The 18,495-nt window shown below is 40.8% G+C and overlaps 1 protein-coding gene and 1 long non-coding RNA gene across 2 annotated transcripts in view; one reads left to right on the top strand and one right to left on the bottom strand.

Annotated features, from left to right (window-relative positions):
- LOC133606843 (sentrin-specific protease 3-like) overlaps positions 1-18,495 on the bottom strand; it is a 56,456-nt gene that overhangs the window by 9,774 nt on the left and 28,187 nt on the right. Inside the window, exon 9 of the mRNA XM_061961212.1 lies at positions 1,059-1,196. Coding sequence (XP_061817196.1) covers positions 1,059-1,196 — 138 coding nt within the window. The remainder of the gene's footprint in view (positions 1-1,058; positions 1,197-18,495) is intronic.
- The window catches only part of LOC140678809 (uncharacterized), a 44,381-nt gene continuing 40,997 nt past the window's right edge, over positions 15,112-18,495 (top strand). Inside the window, exon 1 of the long non-coding RNA XR_012050422.1 lies at positions 15,112-15,405. This is a non-coding gene — a long non-coding RNA (uncharacterized lncRNA). The remainder of the gene's footprint in view (positions 15,406-18,495) is intronic.

Genomic DNA, 18,495 nt, shown 5'->3' with positions numbered 1-18,495 from the left:
GTAAATGATATTAAATGTGTACTTATTTATTTCTGACTAAGTAAAATTTGCACAGACAGCACAGAATTCAAACTACACTTGATGTATTACAGGTCATTTAATGAAAGCAGCTTTCTCTCTTGGAAAATCTTATTTGTCCTTTACAAATAAAAGGTAATAGAGGTACATTTAATTTAGAAGAAGCGACAACGGGCACACCCTCAATGTGAACAGGGGGGGAAAAAACTCCTTGTGTCTCTGGTTTGAGTAAACAGCACAGACAGATGGGAATTTTCAGGCTTTAGAGCAGTGGTTCTCAACCTTGTTGGAGGTACTGAACCCCACCAGTTTCATATGCGCAGTCACCGAACCCTTCTTTAGTGAAAAATTAAATGGTTTTTTTTTCAAATTCAAGACGAAGTTACATGTTTTTGGTAACACTTTAGTATGGGGAACATATTCTAAGTAACAAAGACTTAATTTAGAGTTTTTTGGTTAAGGTTAGAGGGTTAGGGCCAGGGTTAGAGGGTTAGGGTTATAATAAGGCCATGCCGAATAAGGCATTAATAAGTACTTAATAATGACTAGTTAAGAGCCAATATGTTACTAATTTGCATGTTAATAAGCAACTAATTAATGGTGAATATGTTCCCCATACTAAAGTGTTACCATGTTTTTTTACTGGTGCACAAAATGAACCGTGCATGAACATCACCTTGTTCAAACAACAAAACCAACACGGAGCATAAACTCACAACATATTACACACCTGCAAATCAGTCTGACTTCTGCCGTATCCGTAATACGCCGATAGGGAGAAGTTTTGATTTACACGATGAGTCGGGTGTGTCTTGACCTCCGCCGAACCCCTGAGCCCGACTCACCGAACCCCTAGGGCTCAATCGAACCCAGGTTAAGAACCACTGCTTTAGAGGTACTGTATGTGGCAACAATTCCACTGCAAGTCAGCATTTAATGGCCATTTTTGGTGTTGTTTTTCTGTCTAAACTTCAGACACGGAAAGAGGATTTGAGAACAAAGTTGACCTAGTAATTTCCCTCCTTTAAGTAATATCCTACCTTTGGGCAGCGTCTATTGAGGGTCCGCTGGGAGTCAAAGTAGGTGATGGCTTTGCGGGGAATGTCCACGCTGACCAGGGACCAGTGCACTTCCAGGTGGATAGGGATTAACAACAGATCCTTCTGGAAGATATCCACCTGTGGGGAAAACAGGAATTAAATCAATGCATGCACCTGTCAAATCGTTAATTTGGTGCTTCTTCTGCCGGTTATTAGTGCCAACCCTAAATTTGCGCTACTGAAATGAATGGTTTTCAAGAAAAAAGTTGCAAAGATACTAGAATAAAGCCACAGTTACAAAAATTGTTTTCAAAAAAGTCAGAATGTTCTGAAAATAAAGTAGCAGTGTTAGGGTTGTTAAATAAACACATTTATACTGTAAAAGTGCAAACTACGTAACTAGGAGTGTTTCAATACAACTTTTTCACCTGCGATACAATACTGTATTTCAGTTTGAATATTGGTCGTTAGCAATATTGAGCTCATACTTTTCATGACCCATAAATACTACGGTAATTTTGTAGTGCGCAATATTGAACAATGGAACACAATATTTAAACCTGACCTTACTGAATACTAACAAAAGTTGGTCATAGGGATGAGCTAAAATCTAAATCTGATCATACTTAATATCTATATTGCGAAATGTATCACAATATATTCTTTGACATGTAAAACAGATAATAGAACCATTTCAAAACAGGTAGGTTACAAAAGCTTTTCCTACGGTGCTCATTGTATTGTCTTTATAAAAAGTCTAAAAATAAAAGTCTCTTCCTTGGGTTGCTGATGGTAAGGCATAGTGCCATATCTGGTTTTCATGTAAACTCAGACTAGCAGTTGTATTCATGAATGTAATTATATATGTATGCTGTAATTATATACCAAATATTGTTATATAAAGTCATCATGTATTCTGTTGTTGATAAAGAATCAGATTATTATATCTCAGTGATGGGGTTAGACAGGGAGAGGGAAGTCTGGGCTTCGACCTGACCTCGGATAAGCGGAAGAAAATGGATGGATGGGGTTGGACAATATAATATTTTGCTTCTTCGTGCTCCTTTTCAGACACACATCATGTTTGTTTTTTTATTTATTGGGTAGTTAGTTCAAATTGCAGAGATGCAATTTGGAAAACGTTCCAAAACATTGTAATAGTTTACTACTGCCGACCCACAGTATCAGACATGAGGGTCGCAGTGACCCTCAGTGGGGGTTGAAGAACCAATTGAAGAACACATTCAAATGCATTCCTGCAAAATTGTGCATATCCTTATATGAACAAAATCAGAACTTGGGAGCCTCTATTTTCTAACTTTTTAAATTAATGTGTACATTTCCAAAAAAAAATACCATCAACAATTACTTTTTTATATAATAAAATATTCCATGAATGACTGTTTTAGTACAAAACGTGCATCAATTTAAACTTTAAAAACGTCCATCCATCCATCCATTTTCTACCGCATATTCCCTTCGGGGTCGCGGGGGGCGCTGGAGCCCAAACGTGAGCAACATTGTATTAAAAGCCAATTGTATCACTTTCCATCATATTGGCCTATACCTACTATACCAGGGGTCCTCAATAAATCTTTCCAAGGGTCAGGAATTTTATCGGCACAGTGTCAGGGCCAGATGGCTGGTAGTTGGTTTGAAGCCAAAAGCCTAATTAAAGAGATGCATTGTAATTTTCAATGAGCAATTTCATAGCCAAAAGAGCTTAATTACATTTCCCAATCAGTGACACGTACAAGGTAACAACATTCATAAAAACGCTTACATAAGGGGTGTCCAAACTTTTTCAACTGAGGATCACACTGAAAAATCTAATTTTGATAACAGACCAAAACATAAATGACACAGAACACCAGTTTGGATGATCATTTAAAAACAAAGTATTTTTATAGCCCATATAAACTAATAAACTTGTGCTGAAACGGCAGTTGTTGTGATTCATTTTCTCTGCCTTCATTGCAAATAATTATATGATAATAATATTATGCTAGCCCAATATTTACTAGTACTTGCTATAATGCAAGCAATTTGACAAAATTAGAAAACTAAATCAATTGTGAATCACATTAATAAAGTAATTGCTGTATGGCTGCACTGTGAAGACTTTCTGGGACACCTTGTCTGCGTGTTTTTAAAAAGGTACATGTTCCACTACAACAAGCATTCACAAGCATAAAAATATATCCATCATTAAATAATAATTAGGAATAACAGCTTTAGAATGCTTGTCAACAAGTTACACATCTCCATGACAACCATCTCCCATGATTGGTCGGCTCTAACCGCTGGAAAATCAGACCTACCGTATTTCCTTGCATTGCCGCCGGGTATATAGTATGCGCATGCCTAGAATTACCGCCAGGTCAAACTCGTTTCGCGAAATAATTAGCGCATGCTTAGCATTACTGCCGGGTCAAACTCGTTTCGCAAAATATTATTTTTCTTAGCGCATGTCTAGAATTACCGCCGGGTCAAACTCGTTTCAAAAAATAATTAGCATAGGCCTAGAATTTCCGCTGGGTCAAACTCGTCACGTCACGAGTGACACTTCACCTGTCATCATTTTCAAAATGGAGGAGGCTGATTTCAATAATTTAAAATCGCATAAAGTGAAGAAGATAAAGAGCTATTTAGTAGGATTTAAGGACCAAGCTATTGAATATGCTAAAAAGAACAGTAAGCAGCTATGTTTTATTAATATACTGTAGCTGCGTGTGTCAAAAATGAGTCATTAAATGACTCCCGCCTCCTGGTGGTAGAGGGCGCTCGTGATCCTTGCGACTACTCTGCTGCAGAAGAAGTGACAAGCAGCAACAGTTAGCAGCGATCGTTTATTTTTTCTTCTCTTGCACTTTTACCATGGAGGATTACATATCTAAAATAAAACAGTTTTCTAAACTGGACTTTCAATCGAAGCAGGAGGTAATAATTAAAGGAAGATCTCCATCGAGACAGAGAGACTTAAAACTGAAGAAACATAAGGAAGACTTCTATAAACAAGTTATCTATGCTTTTGTTCAGAAGGAGCTGTGCACGGACTTCATTTATAAGTAAAGGTAAGACCATAATAACGTTTTTTTTAATTAAATGTGCTTTTCATGATGGTATCCTTACATCACACTCAAATTTATAAGCGCAGGCCTAAATTTACCGCATGCCTTTGGTAAGCGCCGGAGTGAGAAGGTTTTAAATTACCGCCCCTGCGCTAATTCAAGGCTTCCTCTAAAATAGGGTAAAGGACCAAGAGAACACAAAACTATTCAACATTCTTCTCTTAAGTTTATGATTATTCAACCTCGCAACCTGAGCAGCAAATGTGACATAAATGTAAGGGCGGGGAAACAAATTTAACCAGGAAGTGTCCTGTATGCTCGATTGTCCCCATTCATATTGCTCTAGCAGTGGCTGGAGGACTCTTGCCAGGACCCACACTTTGTAGAGCGCATGGGCTGGGTGCCTCTGAAGAATACAGCCCCTGCATTGAAACACAGCAGTCATCTAGTCTAGACAGCTGCAGTTGCTCCTTCTGGAGACACTGCCCCTTAGTGTCTTAAACAAGAATTGCAAGTCTGGTGCTCTGAGGAAATTAGAGCCAGAGAGGGAATCCATAGCAAATGTAACTCAAAATGATCTGAAAAGTAGATATTAACAAATAATCACAATACTGTATCATTAATAGCTAACCTGAATATTTACAAGCACATGCTGAAAAAAAAAAAAAAATCTAGTTTTGATTTTGGCTGGCACCTACTGTATGTATGTATGAATATACATGTGTATGTGCATATGTATGTTTGCATGTACAATATGTTTGTTTCCCTGTATGTGCAGGAGCCAAGTACGGCCACAGCCACCCAGAAAGCCCAACCCAAAACAGCAAGTGCGGTACCCAGGGAACAAGGGATCACCGGCCCCAGGCAGGACGGCCGGCCAGCCAGCGACAAGACACCCAGATCGGGCCCACCGTGCCACTGGGCAGGCCAGCGACAGGCCGTAGACAGAAAAATAATTAAATTATAATAATTATACACACACACACACACACACACACACACACACACACACACACACACACACACAAACACACCCATACATACATAAAACCGGCGGGGAAGCCATGCAGCCTCGGACCACCCCCAGATAAAGTCGTTGCACATTTGCAGAAACAATGTGTAACAAGGTTTATTTTCTAACAAGTCATGCAAATTAATTACACACAACAGCCGGAATGTCAACACAAAGCCTTAAATCAGCTTCACTTAACTTAACATAACCTTACCCTAAATTCTACCAAGTGTTTGTCATGGCCTGCTCAGGTACAACTGCTGATGCTACAGCTGTTTTCCACTGCCAATGTGTCAACTTCCACCAGCTGCACTGCATGTCTAAACATCTCATCTTCAAGTTCTGGATCTCTTTGAAAAAATTATAAGGCTATTTCTTGCAAAGGTGCAGCAACTTTGCATTGATAAGGGTAGAGCGGGACAGGACGTACAACACTAGCTCATGGATTTTCAGAATAAAACAGTCTGTGTTTAATATGTTACTGAGCTATGGTAAAAGAAGAAAAATCCTGAAAAAAAAACCCCAAGCAAGTCCAACCCTCTTCTCTTTCCTCACCTGGATTTTCTGCCGGTTTGTTTAATTTACCGCACATTATAACAGTTGTATCACGCAAAAACGCGCCATTTCACATGGACTTGTCATTGTCGTCACTCCTGCCGGAGGCAGAAACTCATGTCACAGCCACAACGCATTTGTAATCCGGGGTGGCGACTTCTACCACATCAATGCAAAAAAAAATGCCGTGTACTGCTAATATGTGGTCGCGTGCATGAAACGCACATTCCAGCTGGTGATTACGATCGAGACAGACCGACTGTTTAAAAACGATCGTGAATTATATTCAAATTGTATCTTGGGGTATTAACATCTAATAGCATCTGATAGAATGAAGCCAAACAAATAAAAAATATTAAGAAATGACAACATGTGCATGTGAGTGTGTTACGTTGTTCACAAAAAGATACTGCTCAATTGTCATGCACAAATGTAACAATGCAGCTGTTTGCCATCAAATGCTTAATTTCAATTTCTCCTGCTTCAGGTTTGGACTTGAGTCGGTGAAACATGTCGACATATTTTAGGCGGTCTTTTTGACACTTACAAGTCCCATGTAATTAACCACAGAATTTTGGGTTTTTTTTTTTGTAGATAATTTACAAGCATGGTCATCATTGAAAATGTCATGTAACATTTTATAACATGAATGGAAAGAAGTAAAAAGGTTTATCTTACGGCAACTCTATCCTGCAGCCACGACCCTTCGGGTAATATACAGTACTTCCGATGTTGTGACCTCTGTTTACAATCGGTCACGTCAAAAATATACCTTCTCGCTGGCTACTAATAAATACTCTAGAACAGGGCTATTCAACTACATAATGGAGAGGGCCGCAGTTTAAAGGTGCAGACATCGAAACGGGGATGTTTTCTCAGAAAGTGCCTCAGCAGGTTATATTTCTTTGAGACTTCTTCTTAATTGTAAAGTAAACACATCGGCTTTCACACTGCACTGTCAACAAATTCATTTATCTGCCCTTGCTACTCGTTTCCAGCGTGTGCAGCTAGTTAAAAGCATGAAAAAACATGAGCTCTAGAAGTTTTGAAGTTTGATGATCCTTCTTTTGCATTCTCAGTTTTATTTCGCCACACTTCTTCCTTCATTTAGGTTTGTAAAACTGAAAATATAAACATAACATAAACATTACAATTGTACATAAATAAAATAGGTTAAGTGTTAATATATTCACACAATAAACTACAAATGTTTACACATGTAGAAAGCATACAACATTTACACACCAAACATTGCACACACTATATGTGGCATCAAAAATTAAACCTAAGGTGGAGCGTTGTTGCCCTGTACTTGTCGAAATTAGCTCTAACATACATTTAACTACCGTAGGTCGATCGGCAGTTATTCAGACAAATAACACGACCAAGAATACAAATGACATCAAAGTCAGAAATTTCTAAACAAACTAAATATATTTATGCACAAATTATATCTACTTAAAGGTTTGACCAAGTTTTGTGATGAAGCTTACTTGCTGGGATTTCTATCACTGTTGCTGCTTGTTCGGATCAATGTGTCCGTCACTTAAAAGGTCCGCGAGAAAACAATGGTTTTAGCACTTGGTCAAGGCAGATCATTCATTTGTTTGTTTTCCAGTCGTTAAAAGTTATATTTTTGCGATTTAAAAAAATTTTTTTTTCAGGGTTGAATGAGTAGTTTTCTACTCACCCTAATGCTGCTTCATTGTGACACACATGCCTTGATGTTACCCCCTGCGGGGTGGCGGGAGTACTACATACACGATCGAAACCTAGTTTTTCCATCCACCCATTAATTTTCTACCGCTTGTCCCTCTCTGAGTCGCGGGGGTGCTGGAGCCTATCCTAGCTGCACTTGGCCGGAAGGCGGGGTGCACCCTGGACAAGTCGCCACATCATTGCAGGGCCAACACAGATAAAACAGACACATCAAGCCTGTTCGGGCGATGTTCAGCGGGCCAAATGAAAAGCTTTGGGCCGCCAGTTGAATAGGCCTGCTTTAGAACTACAAGTTGTTCGGATTGTAATCCTCCAAATATGATGAGCAGCAAAGTGGACAGCCGTCAATGGTTTTTCACATTTTTGTGGAAAATTCACATGCCTAAAAGTAATACTTCTGTGTCAAGATGCCAGCATATTCTGCAGCCAAGGGCTGCGCCACAAAGGTTACAACGACTTATTGTTGTTTTGCCCCTCAGCACGTTGTAGATTTAAATTTAAACAAAAATTGCAACAAAAATGGGAAGAATGAAACAAAAGGCATAAAAAGGAAAAAGCTGAAATGTTTTATTGTAATATATTTTCATATGGATTGTATGCCTTATTCTGCTTACTGTACAGATGCAATTCACTTTGCACACATTTAGTAGATCATGTGTTATCTAGATTGCACGTTTTTTAGTCCATGCAAACCTCAAGTGACAGAGTGAGACCTCTTCAATTATCTTTGTGCCGCAGAGCGCTGTGTTCACTCGTGTTGTTTTTGCTGCTAATGTCTTAAGCAGGCTATTTTTGTTAAAACATGGGAAAATTATATCAAAACTATATCACTCATTAATTATGTAAATCAAACTTCTATCAAGGAAAAGTTACTTCACAATATATATTGATATTTTATCGCCCAGCCATCATGACGCATTATTTTATACAGTGGTACCTCAATTTACAAACTCAATTGGTTCCACGACTGAGCTCGTAACTCAGAACACTTGTATCTCAAATCAGCCATGCCCATTGGAATTAATTAAAATCATTTAATATGTGCTTGCTGCCCCTAAAATCACCACAATTTTAACAAGTCTTTCAAAAAAGGAAAACAAACTAAGAAATATTGTAGGGCTGGGCAATTATATGATCGTGATCAAAATTAATTTGAGTTTGATCACGGGGATCAGCGGTTAGCATTTTTAGCTCGATCACACATCATACTGGAGAAATGCAACCATGCTCTTGATAGATAGCAACAAGCTTGACATATGGTCCCTCTCTAATGTCATCTCGGTTCCCAACTCCGGAGATCTGTCTAAGCCAAACAACTATCGTGGCATTAGCCTGACTTTTGTCATAGCGAAAATGTACAACCATATGATACTAAACCGGATTAGGGATGCCATTGGCCCACACCTGAGGGACAACCAAAATGGCTTCAGAAAGGGAAGGACCACCGATCTGGCCTTAAGGAGAATCATTGAGGAGGTGAAGAACAACTTGACAGTAGGACTGCAACAACTAATCGAATAAATGGATTAAAATCGATTACCGGTATAAAAATAGTTGCCGATTAATTTAGTCATCGATTCGTTGGAACTATGCTATGCGCGGAGGCTTATTTTAAAATTTGTATTTATTTATTTTCTTTAATTTTTTTTTTTTAAAATAAACCTTTATTTATAAACTGCAACATTTACAAACAGCTGAGAAACAATAATCAAAATAAGTACAAAAACAGTACAAAACAGCACCAGGGCAGCGCTGAGGCTACGTCTCATGAGGTGGAGGTAAGCTAGCCAATGATGTGTCATGTGCAGCTCACGTGACGACGCCGTCTCATTGCTGGAAACATTCGAAAAATGGCGCAGGAAAACAGTACAGATAGTTTAGCGGAGAAACATCTTGAGGTTATTGCTTCAATGGAGAAAAGTGTACGACCTAAGTCGTCAAAAGTGTGGGAACACTTTACTTTAAAGACTTCAAAGAAGACCTTTTCCTGCAAAATGGCACGGAAGTACAACATTGCTTCAGGAGCACCTGAAAAGGAAACATGTTGGAGCCATGGATGAAGGGAAGAACTCACGGTACGTAACTTTTAAAGTCCATAGTGGCAACAGGCATTCATGAGTTCAGCTTTTTTGTGAGTAACGTTAATGTTATGCCTTTGTTGCAACGCGGGGCTGATAATGTGTCTCCGGCACATTTGACTCCGTTTTGAGAGAGAAAACGCACGGTTACCAATTTCGAAATAAACGTAACGGACAGAAATATCTCAGGTTGGTTTCATAATGGATCAATGTAGCCGGGCCCGATAAAGCTATATAAATATATTTAGATTTGAGTGACGCTTTAGTATAACTAAATGTTATAAAGGTGCTGGAATATTTCATGCTATTATTCAGAGGCAGCCTAAAATGAATCCTTTATTATTCACAACAAAAAACGTGTACAATATCTGATCCAGTTCTGATCTGATGTGTTACATTTCTGTGTTATTATTGGTGTATGCTGCATCCCCAATGTCCGGAACATGGTGCCAGTATGATGGTTTTTTTCAATAAAATACTGGAAAGGATAGAAATGTAGTTTGTCTCTTTTATCCGATTATTAATCGATTAATCGAAGTAATAATGGACAGATTAATCGATTATCAAATTACTCGTTAGTTGCAGCCCTACTTGACAGTAGTGCTGTTTTTCATTGACTTCAAAAAGGCATTTGATTCAATAGACAGAGGCATAATGCTGAAAATCCTCAAGGCTTAGTGGGTCCCCTCAAATCTACTCCGGGCCATTGAGGCCATGTACGAGGGCTCAAGAGCCAAGGTGGTCACTCCAGATGGCATCAGAGAGGAGTTCGACATCCTAGCGGGGGTGCAGCAGGGAGGCACTCTTGCCCCTTCCTCTTTATCATAGCACTGGACTACGCGCTCAAGTAAGCTATCAACGGGCGGGAGCAGGAGCTTGGCTTTACAATTACACCAAGGAAGTCGAGAAGAAACCCTGCTCTAGCCCTGGCAGACCTAGACTACGCAGATGATATCTGCCTGATGTCTGACTGCGTGGAGCAGACACAGGAAGTCCTGAACAGAGTGGAGGTGGAATGTGCGAAGGGTTGGCCTCAGACTGAATGCAAAGACTACTGAGGTAATCACCTATACATAAATACATAATACTTATACATGGACCACCCACCAATTACAACATCAAATGACAACGCTCTGCGAGAAGTCGATGACTTCAAATACTTGGGTTCCTGGATGAACTCCACAGGACAGGACCTTTCCTCCTGTATGGCTACGAAAGCTGGACCCTGACGCACACCATACAGAAGTCCCTTGATGGGTGCTACACCAGAACGCTACGAGCTGTTCTGAATGTGGACCAGAACATCCACATCACTAACGAGGACCTATACGGGAAACTGCCGAGGAGGAGCAGCTAGGAGGATGAGGCTGGCCGGTCACTGTCACAGACATCGGGAGTCCCCAACCAGCAATGACAATTAAGGGACAGCGGAGCTCATACTCCAACAGGCTCCTTCAACTTCCTTCCCGCACTGTGCGATTCACGAACTCCTTCATTCCACACTCCATCCAGCTGTATAACCACTCGCCATACAGCAATAGATGACATCTGCCTATTACCTGACACCTGACATGTTAGCTACTTCTCTTTGTTTATAATGTTTATAATGTCTATTTTCTATTTCCTGCTGGATCTACTCTCTATTATATGCTGCTGCTGTCACATATACTGTATATACTGTAATATTGTACATGGTCATTGGTATATATTGTATATATGTTATAGACATAATATAATATATCTGTATATATATTATTCTGTACACATATTATGTATACATTCGTATATATGTTAGATTTTTTTATCGCTATATTAGTCTATTTATACCTGCATTGTCCTTTCCATCCTTACACTTTCCATCATTGTAACTGAGCTACTGTGTTGAACAATTTCCCTTGTGGATCATTAAAGTTTGTCTAAGTCTAAGTCTATGTGAACCAGCCTGGTATCAATCGCGAGGACATCCCACTAAATTTCCACACAGGGATGAATAAAGTTTTGTAAATACAATAAAATGTACAACAAATAACTTCAGTAGTTACAAATTACCGCAAGGAAGTTAATTTAATGTTGGTTGATGGACATTTGTCTCTGTAGCTAAAGCGTCAGGTCAGGGAAGCATGGTAAATGGGTTATACTTGTATAGCGCTTTTCTACCTTCAAGCTTTGACACTATTTCCACATTCACCCATTCACACACTGATGGCGGGAGCTGCCATGCACGGCCCTAACCACGACCCATCAGGAGCAAGGGTGAAGTGTCTTGCTCAAGGACACAACGGATATGACGAGGTTGGTCGAAGGTGGGGATCGAACCAGGAACCCTCAAGTTGCTGACACGGCCACTCTCCCAACTGCGCCACGCCGTCCCCCAGCATGCACAAGAAGTGCTGCTCTGAAAGATGGTAGTTTGAATATGGGAAAGCAGACTTCTGCAGTGTCTCCTTCAAGCTGATTCCTCATATATTCATGGTTAAATTCCACCGTTTAGATAGGTTAACTTAAGGCTGGGAAATTATATGATAAGGACCGATCTGGATGAATTTCAGGTCAATCGCGGTGATCAGCTGTTAGCATGTATTAACTTGATCAAATATGGTGGAAATGTCTGCGAGAACAGCTAATTAAAGTCAACCTCTTCCCGCAGAATCAAAGATATGAACAGAATAACGGAACACACAGCTGAGGGCAGCGAAATAAATGTCAGCCGTGACTTAGGAGTTATCTAGGGCCCTATAATGAATCACAGAATTAGCCAATAGTACAGAATCTACTTTTAAAGAAATGTTACGGAAATTGTCGTAATGTAACTGAAATGCTGTCAATGTTAGGATAAGGAACACGATTTCTTTACCATGCACTTCACAAACACTCACCTCCATGGAGGCACGCCAGCACTCTAGCCGGCAGCCCTGCACCCTTCTCGGGCGAGCTCTCTGCCTGCCTCTGGGACACAGACCGCCAAGCAGCAACCTCAAAACACACGAGCAAAAACTACGAAACTAACTCCAAAATATAGAGCCGAAAGGTTCCCAAATGACTTCTTCGGTTAGATGGTCAAACCAGCTTTTTTTGTGCAAATTTGATAACCATTTGTTGTCTAAAAGCCATGCGAAAAACACACTGCTACTGCTGCTCATGTTAGCCTGTTGGCTGATGCATTGTAGCGTCTTAAACGTCTTCATTGGAAAGTAACTAAAACCTGACAGCTTGTAATACTATCGTTTAGCCACCAGTGTTGAGATGATGACTGATGCATCCTTGTGTGTGCTGTCTTTTACTTGAAAGCATGTCAACTTAAGGAATTTTTTGGTACATTATAATGTTACTGTGTTTTCTTTATATCTGGATTTTAGCCTATTGAATGTATGTTTTTGCTGTACTGCATTTATGGACTTTTTAATCTTGCGGTACATGCCAAAAGTTGCAATGACAATATACTTTACTTCTTTATTTCTTATATAATTAGCTTTGTTAATTACTCAGTATGTTAATAAAATGTTAAACTAATCGTTAGCTCTATTTAGGGCTGGGCGATATATCGAATATACTCGATATATCGCAGGTTTGTCTCTGTGCGATACAGAAAATTACTAAATCGTGATATTCAATTAATCAATCAATCAATGTTTATTCGAGTATACGTTCTCACGCAGTTGCTTTTAGCTGCGGGCATTACACTACAGGCTCTTCTCAGTCTTTCTTGTCTCTCCTTCTCACAGAGACAAAACAAGTGCACCTCTTTACATACGTCACATACTGTCGCACGTGCAACGTCATACGCCCTCGCGGAGCAGAGAGGTAGAGACATGGGTAACGTTAGCTGTGGTGCTATCGGAGTGGTGCGAGTGGTAATACGAGAGAAAGAAGTTGCGAATCTGAGGAAGGAAGAATTAATTCCAAGAAAAAAGCACGGGGTCCATGTTGAACAGACAACCGTAATATGTCAAGTATGCGGCAAAAGCGTTACTACAAAAAGTAGCAGCTCTACTAACGTAGCATCATTTGAAAAGTCACCCGCTAGAGAATGAAGAGTGCTTACTCCGCATGTCAACATCTCCGTTCGGTGCCACACCCACAAAATTCCGAAGCAACCATTTTCCCATCAACACCGTATGAAAACAATAGTGAAACAACAGAAGGAGATAACGTCCACAGAAACCTACCACATAGCGAAGGACATACACTATTTGATTTCCTATTATGCAGCTCATTTTTATTTGACAGTTATTGAAATATCTTGTGTGACATCATGCACAAAAGTGCACTTTATTTGTTTTAAACTATTGCAGTGATGTTCTGTACAAAAGGTGCACTTTAATTTAGTATTTTGATATGTCATCTTAGTGACATCATGCACAAAAGTGCACTAATAGCTTGTTTTAAAATGTCTGACAATCTTTCACTTTCTGTTTTGGAAAAACATGAATGTTTGTGCCACTGCTTAATAACTGTTTCATAAATATAGTTTTGGTAAATTGACTTAGTTGTGATTTCCCTCTCTGCATGAAAGTTTAAAATGATCATATAATAATGCAGTATGAACAAGAATGTTTTAATGTAGACACATAGAATCATCATACTGCTGTGATTATATGCATCAAGTGTTCATTCAAGGCTAAGGCAAAATATCGAGATATACCGTATTTTCCGCACTATAAGGCGCACCTAAAAACCACAATTTTTCTCAAAAGCTGACAGTGCGCCTAATAACCCGGTGCGCTTTATTACGATTCATTTTCATAAAGTTTCGGTCTCGCAACTTCGGTAAACAGCCGCCATCTTTTTTCCCGGTAGAACAGGAAGCGCTTCTTCTTCTACGCAAGCAACCGCCAAGGAAAGCACTCGCCCCCATAGAACAGGAAGCGCTTCACCCGCCCCCGGAAGAAGAAGAAAAAACGCGCGGATATCACCGTACGTTTCATTTCCTGTTTACATCTGTAAAGACCACAAAATGGCTCCTACAAAACGATCCGGTTCATAAAAAGACGCAATCTCTCCATCCGCACACGGATTACTACCGTATTTCACAGCAACTGAACCGCACTGTGGAACGGGAGCACGTACGGTGAATATTCGCTCCACAGGGAATGAGAAGTCATCCTTCACTGTGGTTCTAGCTTGCCATGCTAACTTCCACCCATCCAAAAGAGACCTTTCCAGCCGGCGTCATCATAAAAGCTAACTCGAAGGGATGGATGGATGAAGAAAAGATGAGCGAGTGGTTAAGGGAAGTTTACGCGAAGAGGCCGGGTGGCTTTTTTCACACAGCTCCGAAGGCGAACACACCTTCACTAAGACGGGCAGATAGCGCCGGTCGACATACGCCAACATCTGCCAGTGGATCGTAAATGCCTGGGCAGATAGTTTCGGTCACAACTGTGGTCCGACCTTTCCGGAAGGCAGGATTCACAGAACTGCTGGACAACAGTGACACTGACTCCGGTGACTTCGACGAGACGGAACCGGCCATTTTGGATCCCGTATTCGCCCAACTTTTCAATTCGGACACCGAAGACGAAGAATTCGAAGGATTTACGAATGAAGAATAACTTCAGAAGGTGAGCGCTATGTTTATTTTGTGTGTTGTGACATTAACGTTCGAGCAACATTATGTTGCTATTGTTCTACACCATTTTGAATTTTACTATGTTTGTGATTGCACATTTGCGTACATTTTGGGACAGAGTTGTTAGAACGCTGGTTTTCAATATATTATTAAAGTTTGACTGAACTATCTGACTGTTTTTTTGACATTCACTTTAGCGCAGCGTTTTTTTGACATTCACTTTAGCGCAGCGTAGGCGCGGCTTTTAGTCCGGGGCGGCTTATTGGTGGACAAAATTATGAAATATGTAATTCATAGAAGGTGCGGCTAATAATCCGGTGCGCCTTATAGTGCGGAAAATACGGTATATCGTGTATCGTGACATGGCCTAAAAATATCGAGATATTAATAAAAGGCGATATTACCCAGCCCTATTTACCTTTTAGTACAGAGGCGGGTTAAAACAATATACAAAAATTGTGATATTAATCAAGATCGGATGATACAAAAAAATTAATAAAATTTTTTTTTGCCAATGTGTCAAGCCCTAGTTTAATGTCTTTGCTTGCACAAAAGCTGGCTCCTCCCGCTTCAGTATGGTGCCGCGTCTGATGACTTTAGACTAGAATTGCTAGGCTCGAGCTGCCTCGCCAAGTTGGTCACACAGTCGGTCATGATATTTATTATTTCATACCAACCGCTACTTCTCAGCACTGTTCTTCACACTTGCTTTTTTTCGTTACCATGGTTGGAAAACTGAGATATGTCAATTTGCAGCTATAAGCAATTGCTGGCAAGTAAGACTGGATGTTTTGGGGTGGATCTTATGGGCTTCATTTGACATTTAATACATCCACTAAGTTTAACCGGTGGCGAGGAGGCTGTTAACTCAAATTGTGCTCACAACTCAAAGCATAACAAAAAGCCGAGACAGCTCGTATCTCAAACTACTTCTCAGTTTTGTTACAACTGTACTTGTTTATATTGATAAATGCCGTATTTCAGTCAGCAAAATTGTTTGATTAAGGAGACTTATTCTGTATGTCTAGTTTGTGTTCTATTTTGTGTGTTTAGCTGTTGTGTACAGTAGCTGCTAGCTCCTAGCCTACAGCAGGGTTTCCCCAATATGTAACTGATCGTGACCTGGCGCCACAGCTAAATTAAAGGTGTCACACCTAAAAAATGAGAATTTTTTTAGTGGAAACAATTTAAAGTAATATATTGTATGAATGGATTTATATAGCCTATATTATTCCAGCACTATTGACTAGTGATGCATAGAAAATGTGGCCACTGAAAAACTTCACAATCAATCACGATCAATCGTAAGCAAGACGCACGCGAGTGTCTGGAGCCTCAGCACTAAGACAAGACTCTGCCCGCTCAGCCCCTTCGCTGCGCCTTAGCTCCAGCGGCTGGCGGCTTGGGCGGATGCTCACTGCCAAAGCATTTTTCAACTTTCATTCCGTTGTTCCTGTTGATATGGAGATATTTATATTTTTTCTAAGTGAAGTTTTCTTTGTAAAAGCGAGCATGTATATATATATTTTATGTTATTGGAGACTGTACTCATGTTTAAAGAGTTGCTGAAAAATAGCTTCCTGTACTTGAATGACCAGCAGCTGCCACTGGTGTACAGCCTGTGTTACATTGTACAATAACAATTATAAAAATAGAGCAAAACGATATTACAAAAATATTTTAATTCTAATTACCGGTACTAATAACAGACCTTTTTTTAAACAACCTCAAATGTGCACTTTATTCACTATCGGTGTTACAAAAAAGATCAATTAGAATAATACATAATGTGGGATAAAGAGAACATACAAACCCTTTATTTATTGATTTAAAAATAATGAAATTCAATGATTTGGTGATTTGGTTTCAAACAGCTAAAATTATGCACAAAGCAAACTATAACCTGCTACCCAAGAATGTACAACAATTATTCTCAACAAAAGAGGAACATTTTATTTAAAACATTTGTATACCCATACAACACTTAACACCTTTAGCATATCCGTATGTGTCTGTCGGTACTATCCTACATAAAGTACTGTATCGGCAATGTCACTGAGGAAAAAAGCATCCGGGTTTACCCAAACCAGAAACCCTGGATGACAAGCCAGGTCCGCATGCTCCTCAAGGCCCGCGACACCGCCTTCAGGTCAGGTGACAGTGCTCTATACAGCGCTGCGTGTGCTGACCTGAAGAGAGGACTCAAGGAAGCCAAGATGGACTACAAAGAGAGGATCGAAGACCACCTCTCAAGCAACAGCCCACGGCAGATGTGGCAGGGCATACAGCACATCACCAATTACAAAGGCTGTGACGCAGCAACCGGGGACTGGGATGTATCACAGTCACAGCCACACCACCCCCAGCCCTCCCAACCCCCCAAGCCCTCAGCACTCCAACACTCACTCTTGAGGAGCACAAGGTCAGGCAGGTGCTCAAGGCAGTGAACCCCAGGAAGGCGGCTGGTCCAGACGGCGTACCCGGGAAGGTGCTCAAAGCATGTGCTGATGAGCTCTCCTACATTATCACCGTCCTCTTCAACATCTCCTTGGCACAGGCACTCATCCCACCCTGCCTTAAATCCGACACAATTATCCCAGTACCTAAGAAAGCTGCCACAAAATACCTCAACGACTATCGCCCAGTAGCACTCACACCTGTCATCATGAATGTTCCTATAAGCTGGTCCTACACCACATCCAAGCCTGCCTCCCCACCACCCTAGACCTACAGCAGTTTGCCTACCGGGCAAACAGATCCACGGACGATGCCATAACCATGGCTCTCCACTCTGCACTGAGCCACCTGGAACACCGGGGAGTTATGTCAGGATGCTTTTCATCGACTATAGCTCCGCCTTCAATACCATCATACCAGACATCCTGGTCACCAAACTGCTGGACTTAGGCCTCCCCACACCCACCTGTCTTTGGATTAAGGACTTCCTGACCAACCGACCTCAGACAGTGAAACTCGGCCCCCCATCTCTCCTCCTCCCGCACACTCAGCATCTGCTCTCCACAGGGCTGTGTGCTGAGCCCTTTGCTGTATTCCTTCTACACCCATGACTGTAGTCCAGCTCACACGGAGAACACCATAATCAAATTCTCCGATGACACAACGGTGGTGGGTCCCATTACAGGGGGGGGTGAGTCTGCATACAGAGATGAGGTCCTGAAACTATCAGCGTGGTGTTCAGTGAATAATCTGGCACTGAACACCACAAAAACCAAGGAACTCATATTTGACTTCAGGAAAACACTGCAGACCCCGCCCACCTCTACATCAACGGCAAGGAGGTGGAGAGAGTCAGCTCCTTCAAGTTCCTCGGCACCCTCATATCTGCTGACCTCTCCTGGACCCAAAATACAACTGCGGTCATCCCGAAGGCCCAGCGGAGACTCCACTTCCTGAGGGTGCTGAGGAAGAACAG

The sequence above is a fragment of the Nerophis lumbriciformis genome, linkage group LG05 (genome assembly GCF_033978685.3).
Source record: "Nerophis lumbriciformis linkage group LG05, RoL_Nlum_v2.1, whole genome shotgun sequence".
Taxonomy (NCBI): Eukaryota; Metazoa; Chordata; class Actinopteri; order Syngnathiformes; family Syngnathidae; genus Nerophis; species Nerophis lumbriciformis.
The sequence above is the reverse complement of the archived record's forward strand: the minus strand, read 5'-3'. Positions and strand labels throughout refer to the sequence as shown.